General features: G+C 40.2%; 1 protein-coding gene across 4 annotated transcripts; it reads left to right on the forward strand.

Moving 5' to 3' along the window:
* Positions 1-10,605: 10,605 nt before the first annotated feature.
* On the forward strand, positions 10,606-16,825 carry LOC143413297 (serine/threonine-protein kinase pim-2-like). 4 transcript variants are annotated; one of them, XM_076876094.1, is made up of 10 exons: positions 10,606-10,648; positions 12,514-12,622; positions 12,724-12,903; positions 13,148-13,336; positions 13,602-13,696; positions 13,782-13,829; positions 14,138-14,359; positions 14,441-14,621; positions 14,711-14,887; positions 14,977-16,198. In XM_076876094.1, exons 2-10 carry the CDS (start codon positions 12,550-12,552, stop codon positions 15,066-15,068), a joined length of 1,257 nt encoding a protein of 418 aa, XP_076732209.1. In that variant the 5' UTR covers positions 10,606-10,648; positions 12,514-12,549; the 3' UTR covers positions 15,069-16,198. The 4 variants fall into 4 exon arrangements, 2 of the variants coding, with proteins under 2 accessions (XP_076732209.1, XP_076732208.1); XR_013093928.1 differs by lacking the exon at positions 10,606-10,648 and adding an exon at positions 16,770-16,825 and having other exon boundaries at positions 11,676-12,622; positions 14,977-15,414; XR_013093927.1 differs by lacking the exon at positions 10,606-10,648 and having other exon boundaries at positions 11,676-12,622; positions 14,977-15,414; positions 15,924-16,199.
* Positions 16,826-17,102: the final 277 nt, after the last annotated feature.

Consider the following 17,102-nt stretch of genomic DNA (forward strand, 5'->3'; position numbering starts at 1 on the left):
CACATATATGTATTATGAGCTGAAGGTCAGGGAACCCCTGGGTTTATCAAACATGGAACGTATCAAAAAGCTTAGAAAAGGTTTACTTGAGAAGTCTGGTGCAGAGTCAAACTGCAAACCTTGCACACTTTAAAAGTAAATGCTTTCTAAATGCTTTGCCTAATGAGGCAAAGCTGCACAAAAAACACTGGGCATGCCTATATAGTAAAGAAGCAAATTTGCCCTTTGTTCTCCTTATCTAATGCTTGAACTAGTTCTTGCCAAAGTAGCTGTATGGCTGCCAACCAGTAGGGTTACACTTTATATACTCATCTGTCTGGGTTCATATAGCAGGCAGACACCAAAAATACTGCTCATAAAATGAATAAACACTTTTTAAATCACAGTATAGTATGATTATAATTTAGTACATTGAAGTATATAGTTTCTAAAATTATATATACATATAAAATATAAAATTAAACAAAATTACCTCCAAAAGGCCATCAGTGTAAATGCCTTTGACCAGACCATCTGCACCGGCATACATGAATGTGGGGGCCACACTGAGTACTATTTTGAGATGCTGTAATGAAGTTTTGGCAAAATGAACTAGCCTGTCTTATTTTTTTTCTACTTTGATTTCCTGTGTGTCTTTGAATTCATCCCTCTTTCAGTAGAGATTGAAAATGTGATGTCATTCAGGGGTAAAAACAGCAAAGGATTCTGGGAACGCGTGGCAAGCGGTACCAGCGCACGCAGGCTTTCAATTGAAATCAGTTACACAGCGATAAAAAGAAACACAAAAAATGGCAAGAAGCTGTTGTATTATTAACTGCAATAGCCGGTCGCATGACAGCCACGGGAAGCCGACGGGTAAAGAGATCGGTTGTTATCGGATTACGTCGTTGAAGAGAAATTGTTCGAGCCATGTTTCCGAAGTAACAAAGACGCGATGGATGGCCTGGATTGCAGCCATTCAAAGACCAAATATAACGTCCCAGAACACTCCAGCTCACAGGTTAGTCTGCTCCAAGCATTCCCACAAAGGTCAGAGTTTTGTAGTAGTTAATACGTCATTTTTCATAACATAATTGGTGATATAGGTTACAAGCAAGTCTGGCGCTGAACAGAAATTGTCGCGCTATGCTCCTTTATTTATTGTGCATAAATAGTGAATTGTCCTGACACAATATTGCGTTTCGCTTCTGTTATTACCATGGTACACTGACAAAAACATATACTTTTATACACAGGATAAAACAGTTGTTTTGTATCACTAATTGTCCAGTACGATTACAGCATACAATATTATTGTCACTGCTACATTTCTGTAATGCGAACCAGAAATTATTTCCACTACTAATTAATTACCGTTGAGCTCAAAGGTTATATTAATAAACGGTTAACGAATGTGTATTTATGAAGATGATTTGTGAGACTGGTAAACTTATGATACGTACGATGGTCTTTCGTTCTACACGGTGCATTTCAAGGTCCTGCACCCATCCGTCGGTAAACTGTACTTGTTGCAGTGACCTGACGTTACTAAACTTCATGAGTGTATGCGCTCACTCCAAGAACCGTATAATTATAAATATGAGCGTGGTGAAAGTTGGGCAGCACGCTAACGTATTTTGTCCCTCTGTGTGCTCGTAAGGGTCTAACTCGTTTGATTTTTTTCCTCATATCTTTTCTTTGACTTTTCATCAAGTCTGTCTTTGTACGGACCGGCATTGTTCTCCTTCATTTTGTACATACCTTTTTTGGGGGGCAAAGAAAAAACAAGAAGGTATTGGAACCGGAGAATGAACGTTTTGCGGTGCTGCAAATGCTTGCGTTTGATGCATTGCTTTGATTGTTTTGCCACTAGTACCCGGCATGCAATGCGTGAAAGTCACGTGGTCTGTCAATCTCTGTTGATAATTTTAATTTCCATCAAACAATGAGAGATCCTTTTGTACTTCACACATTACCGAGTCCATATCAATACAGATTTTCTCCCCTATGATTTCTAACATTCACAATGTGTTTCTTTAATTTGTTTGAGGAGTAAGATATGATCACAATCTCTACTTCTGTGTCACATCACCCTCTGCAACCCAATATGATTCCACCGTGTCATATTCATGGTTAGCTTGACCTGTTGGCACTTTTTGGTCCTTTTCTCTCCATCTTCTCTCTATTTCAGTTCTGTGTGTGTGTTGTGTGCACATGCTTGACTCTTTGCTGAAGGACTGGAGATGCATTGAGGTTTTGCTTTACATCAGCACAACTGACCAGTAGCAGAGCCTCAAAAGCTGCGTCTTATCACAGTAATAACAATAATAGCAATATTACAGTTTATTTATAGGTGCCTTTTAAAACACTCCAGGCAGCCATATTTCATCTAGTCCTTCTGTTCATCATCTGTTCGACAGTCGGGGGGGACTGTCGAACAGTCTGAATTTACTCTCTGATTGCTGGGCTCCACCTCTGGCTCAGACTTCCTCACTCTGCCACTGGAACCCAGCAGTAGTTATTAGCTCAGTAACGCCAGTTATGAAGCATATGTGTAAGTTCAGTAAGGAGGATCCTGTTCTGTGATATGGGTCATTAGAGTCTAATCACCAGTCACTTTCTCTAAATCGTAGGTGTCAAACTCTGGCCCGTGGGCCAAATTTGGCCGGCAGCCTAATTGCATTTGGCCTGTGAAGCCATACCAAATTACTATTAGAGCTGGCCTACTGGTATTATACAGCTAATATATATATTGTTTAGTATTAAGCTTTGCTTGTTCCATATTCAGTTTTTCAGCAAAATGTGTTTGAGTCCATAAGAAAAGATTCATTCTTATATCTGGAGGATTAAATATATTTCAATAAATATTAACGTTAGCCCGTGACTTTGTTCCTGTTTTGAATTTTGGCCCACTGTGTATTTGAGTTTGACACCCCTGCTCTAAATGATATATCCTTATTGAAATTCTTTCAATAGTTTTGAGGATGACCAATTAAATAAATAAAGTAAGATCAACACATACGGAAACCATTTCTCCCAGTAGAAAGCTGCAGATTGGAATCTCCTCTCCCAGCATCTTTGTGAGAAAGTGTCTGGCAGTATAATATTGTCTGCAATTCTGAACTTCTTTTCAGTGTAGATGTTATGTTAGACATGAAGAGTTTGTGGGAATAAGTTTAGATGCAGTAATAAGGACAACATGCCCTCCTGACTGATGCACTGACCTCTTCACAGCTAAAACTATGGAACGCCAGGACTGCCATAATGAATTAATTAAATACACCATTAAATAATTAATTAAATGTGGCAATAATTAATTAAAATTGGAATTAATTAATTAAATAAATAGTTATGACACATGTAATTAATTAATTATTGACACATTTAATTAATTATTTATGTATTTCACATTTTAATAAATTATTGACACATTTAATTAATTAATTATTGACACATTTAATTAATTATTTATGTATTTCACATTTTAATTAATTATTGACACATTTAATTAATTATTGACACATTTAATTAATTATTTAAAGATATATTTATTTATTTCATTTTGGCAGTCCTGACGCCTGGCTCTCATCATGAAATAATTTTATCTGTCAGCCTCACCCATCAAACTCAGGGGGCGGGGTTAACGCTGATCGAGTCAAAACCATTGCTTAGGCCTGGTGGCCATTGTTTCTAGCACACAACAACCGGCATGTGGAAGCTAACAGAACTGAGCTTTGAAAAACCCTGTTTGTGTGTTACCAAATACCGTTTTAATATTTTTTTAGCCGAGAATGTAGTGGTTTAATCTTCATGTGTCTGGTCGGTTTGTCAAGATACAGCCTCTTTGCAAAAGTGTTTCGATGATTTCGGAGATGTCTGCCCAGTCTCACGGCAAAGCGTGGGATAGACCCGCTCGCCTCGCAAGCAATCCCACCGACAAAGCGCAGGCCCCGGTACACAGCTGTAGTAACCCCCGCTGACTTCTTTTACTGAGGTTATATTTATCGGTGTTTTATTTCCTGATGTTCTTATGTGTCCTACGTGTTTCAGTCGCCAATTCTGAATTATAACTAACATTAAAAACATGTTTAAGGAGGAGAGAGAGCAAATAAATCTGTTTAACATCTGATCTTTGGGTTTTTGTTCAGTAATCAGCGTGACCTGTGTATAAACACATAAAAGAGATAACGTTGGTGTTTCCGTCATGTAGTAACTGCTGGCTTTAACTGTACAAAGGTTGTTCGACACTATGAAACACATACAGACTTCATGATGTTCGGCTAATATTTTTATTGTGAATATTAATCATGCTGACCTCTCTCAATTATGGAGACAGACAAATGGTTCATTTATGTTTGATGTGTGTTTATTCCTCCCTAAATATCGTCGGTGAAGTTCGCCATGCACGTCAGATTTTCCTGCGCATTTTTATACCTCTGCCAACAGAGAGAGAGAAAAAAATCACATTCTAACAGACAGCTGGTGCTTAGAATACAGTTGAATAACTATTAAAAAACAGATGATATTTAGATGATAGTTCAGTCTAACACATGTGCCACTGAACCATTAAACGTCTGTGAAACTATGCAGTTATGAAACGTAACTTTAACCTCAGCCAAACCGATTTGCTCAGTTGTAAATAAAACAGCGAAGTAAACGTGACCCGACAGACAGAACCTGAGTGAATGAAGTCCAGCGTTTAACCACTGAGAGCTAAAACTCAGCTGAGGTTTGAAAGCTGTGTGCCGGTGATTGGACATCAGCCGCTGATAAAGCTGTTCGCCTATAAAGTGCTCTGTAAGGAAACGAGCTCCAGCAGCTCTGCGCTCGGGGAAAACACTATATTTACTTATCTTGTGCAGAAAAATGCGCTGACATTGCGTTATATCGAGCACCGGCTGCCCAGTTAAACTGTGACTATCACCAGGTAACTAGGCGTGTTTCTTGAATTAGCAGCAGGTGTTAAACAGCTGACAGATGAGGAGGAGGATGCATGCAGGTAAACTGAGGGTCTGTTGAGCTGATCGCTGGTTTCGTGAGAAAAATGTCAGCTCGTTCTTTATGTTACAGAAGCACAGAGACACAAGACCAGGCGGAAAGAGACGATCGTTCGGTGAAAATGAGAATCTGCGAATGCAACATGTGGAACACGGAGAGTGGAATATGTAAACAAACCGGTTAACGTAACCCCCTCGGTGCACTCTGCATGCTAACTGTTAGCAGAGCTAGTGAAATCTCTGAAAACATCTGAGCACTTTTGCAAACATGTTCTATGTTGACAACCTGACCAGACATACGTCGCGACATTCGCGGCTAAAACACTGTTAAAAGTGTAGCTGGTGACAGAAAAACGGGGTATTTTAAAACTACACCACCACCATTGCTGCTTGTGATTTGATCTGCATTCTGGGATAACTGGCTGCCCCAAGTCTACACAAGCAATCGATTTTCTAGGATCGACCTGTTTTGACTTACTTTGCACGGCAACCAATCAAATGTTAGAGAAGCTGCATGGGCAGCGTTAACCCCGCCCCCTGAGTTTGATGGGTGAGGCTGACAGATAAAATTATTTCATGACGAGAGCCAGGCGTCAGGACTGCCAAAATGAAATAAATAAATATATCATTAAATAATTAATTAAATGTGTCAATAATTAATTAAATGTGTCAATAATTAATTAAAATGTGAAATACATAAATAATTAATTAAATGTGTCAATAATTAATTAATTACATGTGTCAATAATTAATTAAAATGTGAAATACATAAATAATTAATTAAATGTGTCAATAATTAATTAATTACATGTGTCATAACTATTTATTTAATTAATTAATTCCAATTTTAATTAATTATTGCCACATTTAATTAATTATTTAATGGTGTATTTAATTAATTCATTATGGCAGTCCTGGCGTTCCATATAAAACTCTGGTCCTGTGATGAATAGTCTAAATCAGAGATAGTCATCATTCTAATAACCCTCACTGGCTGTCTGTGAGGTTTTGCGAAGCCTCAAATTACATCTGTGCTCTTCCCTGAGATATGTGAAGTCATTCGGCCTCATTGGAATTGGAGGTTCCCATTAAAGCTGACGTCAACTATCAGTCTGTGGATGTGAAAAGTGAAAGGACATTGCGCATATAAACTTCCTGACATGTTTTTCAAGATACATGTTCATGTATGAGAGCCTGTTAAAACTTCTAAAGGTACCAAATTAAACTAACTACTGCATTATAAATGGAGAAGAAGAAAAAGACAAAGCTAATAAGAATGTGACCTGCAGCACAGTTCAAACGCTAAAATGGTGCAGTGCATCCTGGACGATTTATGAGTTTATACCTGACACCTTATAACTGCTGCGGTGCCCATTAAAAGTAAGGCTGTTTACTCTTAAAGAGTATGTAGCTGTGTTTGTGTTATACAGAATCAAGGTAAAGAAAAACATATATCACCTTATTACCCTCTACGAAGGAGACAGAAGGTGAATAAATTAGATGTGTGGAACTGCAGAAATATGATAAGAGAAGTCTTTTATCCTTGAAAAACTGAGGTTTAATGACCTTTACTGAACTCATTTGACCCTTATAAGATGCATGTGCACATACATACATCTACCATAAAAGAGAAATGTTTAGGTCTGGCAGTGCCAGCAGAGATGTGTAGATGGAAAAGGAGGAGGATGAGGAGGAGGTGAAGGACTGCAGTCTCTCTAGTAAGCCAGCAAGAGCCCAAATTAAAAATTAAAAAGCCAAAGCAAGTCCAGGACACCTGCACCGACTCGCACACTTCTGTCAAACTCCAAAACAAAGTTCTGCTGTCCCCAGGGTTGGCATGTGGAGCTCAGTGACCATGGACCCAATACTTCTGTATAAATGGAAGAGAGTATGACAAAACTTGGTGTTCGCTTGATGAATTTGTTGTTTTGTTTTCTATGTAAATGTGTGCCTGCTTTTCCATGCTTTCTTTCTGTGTCTGTACTATGATGATAAATGTGTGCTGGCAGTACAGAGGCACTGTACTGTATTGCATTAAATAAATATACCACTTTTGTAAAGTGTGATTACTTTCAAGTTACTTTCCTTTCAATGCGTTTTTTAAAATGGGCTTGTCTCAGTCCATTACTTCGACATTTAGCGTTGCTGTGAGGACATATGCTTTACAGATGGGGAAACTGCTCATTTACCACAAACATGACTCTATTTCTTTAATATTTTAAATCTTTTAACAAGCCTCCTCTCAGCCTAATGCCAAGATTGTCTTTTGCCTGCTGCATTTATGCTGCAATTATAGACCAATGCTGCTGATTTTCAACAATTTACCATTTTATTATATATGAGTCAAGTGAGTCAAAATCAAACATAATTTTAGAGTTTTCTCATATATGATGGCATAATTTGCTTGATATAAATCATATCATTATATGTATTGAGATGCACATTGGAAAAAATATTCCAAAATGAGATCACGACCAAGCATCAGATGACTGTGTCTGTAAAAATAATGTGTTTTTCTGTAGAGCTGGTTGTAGAACAGAGACAAGCTGGTATCACATAGTTCCTGCAGATTTTTCAGCTGCACATCCAGGATAAAATCCTTTCAAAAACAATATAATTCAACATTCAGTATTCATTTCCAAGGGATCAGCTTATAGATATATTACACAGATTACGGTGAGTGTACATGTTTTCAATATACAAACATTAAAAATGTTTCAGTCCTTTACAAAAATGCAGACAAACTACTCACTCGTCAGAACTTCATCTTTTAGGTCATGCACTCAGCAGGTCATTGCCATCACTGCTCAAATCTAAAGCCCTGGTTGATCTCTCATCCTGCTCTCTTTCCCCCATTCTTTCTTTGACCACCACTTTTTACTTTGGCTTCCTAAACATAATTTATATTGCCACTCCATCACTGCACTAATTTACAAGACACTTGCCAACAAACAAATTGTTGCACAGCTGAGGCTCAGACACTTTTTCCACAAGACGTAAAGTAAAAGTAATCTACTTCCTAGCAATCATAACTTTTTTCCAAATGCCCTTATTTTTAATCGATTGAGTGTCAACTGATTGAATGAATATTTGCAACTTAAATTCACTTTATACGGAAAATGTGTACTGTATAAATAAAGTTAGGCTTTGGATCACAAGGTAGACCCAGTTAACCTGGAATCTGTCCAACTTTAACAACAGTAGTGTATGCATGCTTTATAACAGAGGGGCTAATTAAACTGTGATGTTAACTATTGTTATTCCTGCCCCAAGTGGAGGAGTTCAAGTATCTCGGGGTCTTGTTCGCGAGTGATGGGAGAAGGGAGCCGGAGATTGACAGACGGATTGGGGCTGCAGCTGCTGTAATGCGGACGCTGCACCGGTCCGTCGTGGTGAAGAGGGAGCTGAGTGTAAAAGCGAAGCTCTCAATTTACCGGTCGATCTACGTCCCTACCCTCACCTATGGCCACGAGCTGTGGGTAGTGACCGAAAGAACGAGATCGCGGATACAAGCGGCGGAAATGAGCTTCCTCCGAAGGGTGGCTGGCCTCTCCCTTAGAGATAGGGTGAGAAGTTCGGCCATCCGGGAGGGGCTCAGAGTAGAGCCGCTGCTGCTCCACATCGAAAGGAGTCAGCTGAGGTGGTTCGGGCATCTGACAAGGATGCCCCCTGGGCGCCTCCTGGGTGAGGTGTTCCAGGCATGTCCCACCGGGAGGAGGCCCCGGGGAAGACCCAGGACACGCTGGAGAGATTATATCTCTCGGCTGGCCTGGGAACGCCTTGGTATTCCCCCGGATAAGCTGGAGGAGGTGGCTGGGGAGAGGGAGGTCTGGGCCTCTTTGCTTAGGCTGCTGCCCCCGCGACCCGGCCTCGGATAAGCGGTTGAAGATGGATGGATGGATGGATGTTAACTATTGTTAGGAGATGGTTGATAAATGCATGAAGTTTAGTTTTCAGGTAGGCTGTTGCATTTAAATGATTCACAGCTCTTAGTAAGTGGCCCAACGTGTGCCAAGAAAATATTCCCTCCATCACTCTGCCACCAGCCTCAACTGTTGATACATGGCAGGATGGATGAGGAGGAACTCCTGAGGAGAATGTAAGCCACACCTCTACCCTCTTTTTCCCTCTAACCTTTTAGATGTGTTTTAATGTCAACTTCACAATGAACAGACTCCCACACACTGTGAACCTTAATTACATTTCATTACTAAACATCCTTTGTGCAAAATAGGTATTTAAGTGAATAATTGCCTCATAATTGTCTAGTATCAAAACATATACAAAAGAGATTTGCTAAACAGATGCTGTGCTGTGAGTCTGTTTCCATTGCTGGGCCTGTTTATTCCTCTGCTATGCATCTGTTTTCTGTAATAGATGTAAAAGGCATCTCCAGCACCACATTTTGTCGTTCAAACTGGGAAGACTGTACTTGTGAACTGGGGCTATATAAATTGAAATGAAATGAACTGAAAGCACACAATTTCGGCATGTTGGGTCTAAATTAATACATGGATTAATAACTTGATTTTATTGTCCAGCAGCTTACAATAAAATGGTAAAGGGCCTGTATTTGTATAGCGCTTTACTTAGTCCCTAAGGACCCCAAAGCGCTTTACACTACATTCAGTCATTCACACACTTCCCCAGGGCGGCTGTGGCTATAATAACGCACTGACAGAGGCAAGGCTGCCAGACACTGGCGCTACCAGGCCCTCTGACCACCACCAGTAGGCAACGGGTGAAGTGTGAAGTGGCTTGCCCAAGGACACAACGACTGAGACTGCCGGAGCCGGGGCTCAGATTTTAAGGGAATTCTTACTGATTCAGAGGTTTTTGTGTCAGTCTCACATTGTAATCAGCTGTAAATGACTGGTGACATTTTTATATTGACATAAACAATGATGTTGGTGTTTCAAACCTGTCAGTGTTAGCAGACATATTACAAGACTTCATAAAATATGATACAAAAGCATGATTACAAATACAATAAATGCTTCTGGATGGCAAATGCTCTGTTCAGTACACACGTTTTACTTTGAACACATAGGTATGCAGCATGCACACAACATGCATTCATCCTTTTTGGTTGAGTCCATGGTGATGGCCTGTGTCTTTCCGAGTTCTCCTCAAACACTTTGGCTTCCCTCTACAATGTTAGGCCTCTTATTAACCTTTGTCATGTCATGCACACATTGCTCAAGAGCTGTTGCCATATTGGATGTGATAACCTGTAGCGATCACATCCAATAACTCATGTGTTGTTTACATACAAATGATCACTGCTTTTTTTTCACTGCTGTGCTGCTGGTTGCAGCAATCACCAGGGATAGAGAATCTTTTTTGTTGCCTTTCAGGTGATTTGGATAGAAGAGGAGCATCACATAAATGGTACTATCAGTTCTAAATTATTTGAAATCCAAGTATCTGTTTCAAACAATATTTGACTGTGAGGCTTGGTTACCGGTTGTTGCTGGTTCTCACTGGTTGTCACTAGTTGTTACCGCTTGCTGCTGGTGCAGCAGCACTGACAGCTAACATGGCGGTTAAATCGACACATTTTGCTGCACCCATTTTTAGTTTTAATTGTTTTATGTCAGCTTTTCAGCTCCACCTTCTCCACTTCTTCCACACTAAACTTTTTCTACAAGCTGCGTGAGCGCACACCAAAGGTAGGGGAGGTGCTCAGGTTCACTGTCATTGATCATAATCGATCGATAGTGAAAAGTCCCCGCTCAATGCTCAGCTCAAATGCACAAATATATACAATTATGAGATATTCATGAAGTATTTTTATTTTATTTTGCCATTTATATATGTTGGCACTAACAGTGCTCAAGACAATACTTATATACTGTCAATATGTGACATATTGAAATCGCGTTTGAATTTGCGCTTGTTTTTTGCTTTCACTTTGCAATCGCACGAACTGTGTATAGAGAGCGACAGCACTGATTGGTGAGTGATGATAATTTGTGCACCAATTCCTCTGACATCGTCTTATCAATCGTTAGCTTACTATGCAAACATGACAAGTGAAATCTCCTGCAGCTTAAACATGTGAGAGGTTGATCGCGCAGAGAATCGCTGAGCGTTATGTGAGTGCGTGTGTAAAAGCAGCAGGATATATATTTTAGTTCTGCTGAGCCAAATAAGACAGGTCAGGGTGAAGAAGTGACAGCCAAAGAAAAGCTTACCACAAAACGGAGAAGTTATGACAAATCAGACTATAAGGCAAAAAGAAAGTGCAGCTTTATGGTTTCATGGACAAAAGAATTTCTGTGGCTGCGATATGATGAGCTAAATAACCAGGGCTGCACATAAGTGGTCCGCAGGTGCGCATTCGCTGTCAAAATAAAAAACACGCACAAGGGTTAGGGTTAAATTTAAAAACTGTACTTTTGAGTTAAAATATATATTTATAATTTTAATAAATGACAAATTAAAAAGGCATGAACATTTTTTTTGTATCGAAAAAATATCGAACCGTGACACCAAAGTATCGAACCGAACCGTGAATTTTGTGTATTGTTGCACCCCTAATATATATATATATATGTGTGTATTTTTAACAAGAACTTTATTGAACAATCAGTGAGTATACAACATACAAACAGATGAGGTATACAAGTGGAACATAAATATGAACAACCAGCGGTTAAAGAAAAAAAGAAAAAAAACCCCACACCGATAGAGTTGGGAAGCAGGTACCATGCTTGTTACATCAGCTAACAATACTAACTTCCACAACACTCACCAAGACAGTCGGAGGTTAGGTAAAACAGAGCAAATAAATTATTGAGAAATTATAAGAAAATACATTAGGCAGGAAAGGAAAAAGAATAACTGTGGAAGTTCAAATTCACTGGGCTACACGTGCTTTCTTTCTATAGCCTTTGAACCTTGAAAAATATAACCTCATCACAGTAACGCATAATTTTATTATGCATTACATCCAATACTGCTCATACATTTAGTGAGTAACTAGTCACAATAATGCGCACAGATACGATTTATAGATCAGTCAACACATTCCAGCACCTTTAGGCAACTGTTTTTGTGATTTGGTGCTGTAAATAAAACTGAAATCAAGTGAATTTTGACTTAACCTGTGCTGCTAGCTTTTAGCCTGCAAAGCTATCCATTAGCCTTCACTACTGCCTTACAAGTAAATGCTGCCCAAAGAGAGTCCTTCTTGTTGGTATAATAGCTACAATATTATCTATAATATCCATTGCTTGTTCCTAACTAGTTTTATGGCCTTTGTTGTAGAAGCACAGTTCCCACCTTGAAGCAGCCCTCTATAAACATGCATTTATGCAGCTGCGCTACAGTTTTTGCAATATTGCACCCCTAAATAAATCTTTACAGAACTTTGCCTTCACCAGAAACTACTGCCTAGCCCAGGCTGATGTTCTGTAGCTATGGAAACCAAGAATTCCAAAATCTTGTGATGTCATCACCTCGTTGTTATAAGACATTGTTATAAGACACTAAAGATCATAGTTCTCACACACAGCTCATTGCATCTTTGCAGAGTGAAGAGTGAAATCCTGAAACTAAATTAACCTAAATGAATCACACAATGTCAAAGTCTTGGCCAACTTATACTGCACCACGTCCTGTGGATCTGAATAACCCTCTAGGTAAGTCAAATGGGATTCATATGGTAATTATGCATGCTTCTGGGTTTTTATTTGAGGCAACTGAATTTGACTTAAACAAAATCATCTTTTGTTGATTTCAGGACACCAAACAGAGCCTTGCATCTCCACACTGGTGAAGATGACTCCAGATGGAAGAATAGAGGGAAGAAAGAGAAGGGACTTACCTGAAAGACTGGACAAATCCCCCAAAAAAAGCAAAAGCAGTGGAGGTCCAAAACCGGGTCCCAGCCACTTTGTTTCTGGGGAATCCAGTTTGAAATGTAAGTGATAAGACCTGTTTTAGCTGTGACATTATCTTGGCTATGTAGTTTATTTTGTGACTTTAACTGTGTACTTAACGGTCTTTAACTTTGTAGTTGGTTCATTTAGCCTTCTTTGTGTTGATTTTCAGTGTGCAGTTATTGCTTTAATGCACGATTGCCAGACCTTAGAAAGTCAGTAGAAAGCAGTTGACACAGAGTTGGACTGAAAATGCTTAAAGTCAAACTACTTTTTCCATTTTAGTTGGCCTTCTCATAGTGCCTTCAAGCGACTCTAGTATAATTAAGAGGAGCAACAAACGGAAGAGCACTAGTGACGAATCTGAGGGACCATCCAGCAAAAAAAGCAGGACAACGAGCCCAGAGGAGAGTCCCACCCAGGAACCCTCTGAAACATGTGACTCACCGAGGATATCCGGCACTGACAGAAAAGGTAAGATAATGGCAATATTTCTGAGCTGGATCACAAGATCCTTTAGAATTTGTCCTGGGGTTTGAGATTGGGTTTGATTCCTGTGGGACCAATCGACAATAAGAGACACTCTGGGCAGTAATGACGTTACCTACCTACTAATCTGCTAAAATGTAGCTGCTATTTACCAATTAATAGAAATGTTATAGCAAAGCTCTATAGGACTGTGCCAGCTGTTTTCTGTGTAACAAGTCATAACCTGTATGTTTTTCCTGTGTGTCTGCAGAAGACTTCCTGGAAAAATATCAAGAGCTGGAGGTGCTGGGTCATGGAGGCTTTGCCACCGTGTTTTCTGGAATACGCATAAAAGACAGTTTTCCAGTATGGCTTCTTACATTTGCATTTCACAGATCTTCAGTTTATTCCTGTTTGTACTTCTCTAACCCAGAAAATGTCTTTAATGCAGGTGGCAATCAAACATGTTCAACAGCGCAGACTTGCGCGCACAACAATGGTAAGCGTCTTTTCTTATTCCAGCAGGTATTTATATTATTTCAGGCCTTCTCAGGCATCAAGCATAAGGCACATATTTCCTCCGTGCATGAACCAGACTGGTCTCACAGTTGTGTGTGAAATCGTCAGGAAATATGGTCGAATTCTATGAACAGTGGGTCACCTTATTGTTTAAACTGACATGTTTCAGTGGAAAGAATGCTTTTTAAAGATCAGGTCATTTTGTGACTATTTCAAAACTGTCTGTACGCTGATAGCTACTTTTGTTGAAATTCTGAATACTGACCTGAAGTAACTTTCCTTCTGAAGGATTGGAATGGGAAAAGTACTGATGTTCCCCTGGAGGTGGCGCTACTGATACAAGTTGGGGCTGGACCACACGATACGGAAAGCAGTATAACCCCACTTCTACTTGACTGGTTTGATCTGGAAGATGAGCTTATTATGGTTTTTGAGAAACCAGAAAATTGCATGGACTTAGACAATTACCTCAAAACTACAGATAAACCTCTGTCAGAGACACATGTTAAGGTAAGTGACGAGCATTTGGAGCTTACAGCAGTTTTTCATAGAGAATGTCCTGTGCTCCAAATATGGCTTCCTTTCTTTTAGGTCATAATGAAGCAACTAGTTGACGCAGCCATTACGATGGATAACAAGGGGGTTTTCCACCGAGATATTAAACCACACAACATTCTAATTGAAACATCTTCGGAGGAACCCCGAGTGCGATACATCGATTTTGGCTGTGGAGTCACGTTTACTCCGGGACAAAGGTTCAGGAGGAACGCAGGTATGTTTTCAGCCACAGCGTTGTGCTGTCATGAACTGTCTCCACATCATGTTCCCTCCCCATTAATTCTTCTTATCTTTGTGTTTTAGGAACCAGGATCTACAATAGTCCAGAGTGGTTCATGTACGGCTTCTGCTCTGCAGAATATACTACAGCCTGGCAGCTGGGTGTTGTGATGTACCAGCTGTTACACAACAAGTTACCATTTGACTGCGACTACAAGATCATCAACCAAAACCCACCGATTTTAGCTGACATTTCAAACAGTAAGATTTCTGCCAAAAGGGCTGTTGATATAAGAAAGGTGAAATAACTTTGTGGATAACTTTAACAAGAGTATTTCATTTCTGTAAAGAATGCAGGGATTTTTTGACGGGGTGTCTGAGGAAGCACTACAAGGACCGCTTCACCCTGGAGGATCTTCGGAATCACATGTGGCTCAAATGATTTCTGCGCACCATGAACTAAAAGGTTATGGAGCAAAAGCTCCAACACATCACAAGTCATCAACAAGTCACTTTTCAAATTTAGTAGCAATGTTGCAGTTGCTGTCACGTGGCTCTTTTTTGGTGTTTTCTTTTCCAATCCAGCAGCAAGCAGTCTGAGACCTCCATCTGACCTTCATCTAAATATAGTGTCAAGCGGCGGCTGTGTGAAGGCAAGAGAGGACCCAAATACACAGCTCTAGACACACGGTGATGACCTCAAAGGCAGGTCTTTATTAACAGGAACATAAGAAGCCATACAATAACTAACCTGGGAGCAACTAAAGCTGAGGCGCTGGGAAGACACGGTAAATGCACACAACCTAGAGGGACGACGCAACACAGAACAAAGGGACACTCTGACATAAATACACAGAAGGTAATGAGGGAAGTGGGAACACACGGGGAACACAGCTGAAGACAATTAGCGAGCAGGGAGGACACGAAACTGAAAATACTGACACCAAGATGTGGACCTTAAACACAACACAGTACACAGAGATGAGCACAGAGAGAGAGAGGCAGAGAAGAAGGATGAATATGGGGGGATGAGGAGAACACAGAACACAAAGGATGGGAACACGGTACCAGAACAAACACCACAATAAAAACATGGACACAGGGGGAATCCAAATACCAAACCAACCAATCCAATGGACATAAGGAACAAAATACAAAACTACAGGAAAACTAAGAACACTGGGTCAAAATGACCCAGGACCATGACATATAGGCTTTTGTAGGCTTGCTTTATGAAAAATGTCATTGATGAAAATGTAGTGTATATCTGTTATTAACCTCTGTCTCTCTTCCACAGCATGTCTTTATCCTGTCTTCCTTCTCTCACCCCAACCGGTCGCAGCAGATGGCCGCCCCTCCCTGAGCCTGGTTCTGCCGGAGGTTTCTTCCTGTTAAAAGGGAGTTTTTCCTTCCCACTGTCGCCAAAGTGCTTGCTCAAAGGGGGTCATATGATTGTTGGGTTTTTCTCTGTATCTATGAAGTGCCTTGAGGCGACTTTTGTTTTGATTTAGATTAGATTAGATTAGATTAGATAGAACTTTATTAATCCCTCGGGTGGGTTCCTCTGGGAAATTCGATTTCCAAAAAAGCACAGTACCGACAGAAGTTACAGAGTTACAGAATATTATATATATATATATATATACACACACACACACACACACATATATATAAATACAGAGACAATATAAATAAAATATACGAAGGGGATAAAGTGAATTGCACATTTCAAGTATTGAGGTCTGATTTGGCGCTATATAAATAAAATTGAATTGAATTGAATTGAGGCCATGATGCATTTTATTGTAGCTCATCATCATCCGACCCTGCCCTGAAAATAGCTGAAGAAATGTTGGCATACCGAAAGGTTTGCTTTGGGGGTATACTATTTGGTGCCATTTTAAGTTAACAACTATTAAAAAAAAAAAAGAGTCATATTTTGTGTGATTTTTTCATTACTGTTGTTGTCCCAAGAAGCAAGATGGCGCCTGTGTTTGGCTGTGCCGCTGCCTCCGTCCGTGTGTTTGTTTACTTCATATGTTATGCAAGTGTTCTTGCTACAGTTTTGTCCGATGTCATCTCCCTTCGGATTTATGATCGCCATGCGTTACTGGCGATCAAATCTGCTATGGATAACTTTCAGAGTCAACGATACGACGTTGTTTTCCCACCACCGCTTGAGCGCGACGCAGCACCCGGTTCACCTCCACTCTTGCCGGTTAGCTCAATTTTGCTTCAGAGGCCTCGTCGGAGGAAGCGGGGGAAGAGAGCCGGCTTTGTTGTCCTGCTCCGTCGTCTTCGGAAAGAGGCAGATCTTCGGGGGCTTTATTCCTGGGCTGCTAGCGGTAAGATCCGCCTGAGACTTGTCAGAGCTGGATTAATCCCCACAACCCACTGTGTTTACCACCCAAGTTTCCACCTAAAAGTATGGAAAGCAATGCCTCATCGCGGCAGGAACCCTGTTTTGCTGCACAGC

This window comes from Maylandia zebra, linkage group LG17 (assembly GCF_041146795.1).
Source record: "Maylandia zebra isolate NMK-2024a linkage group LG17, Mzebra_GT3a, whole genome shotgun sequence".
Lineage (NCBI taxonomy): Eukaryota > Metazoa > Chordata > Actinopteri > Cichliformes > Cichlidae > Maylandia > Maylandia zebra.

Coding starts and splice junctions, on each gene's coding strand:
- LOC143413297 (XM_076876094.1), top strand. CDS start 12,550: ATGAATCACACAATGTCAAAGTCTTGGCCAACTTATACTGCACCACGT. Junction 13,697..13,781: donor GCATAAAAGACAGTTTTCCA/GTATGGCTTCTT, acceptor TCTTTAATGCAG/GTGGCAATCAAACATGTTCA. Junction 14,888..14,976: donor TTTAGCTGACATTTCAAACA/GTAAGATTTCTG, acceptor ATTTCTGTAAAG/AATGCAGGGATTTTTTGACG.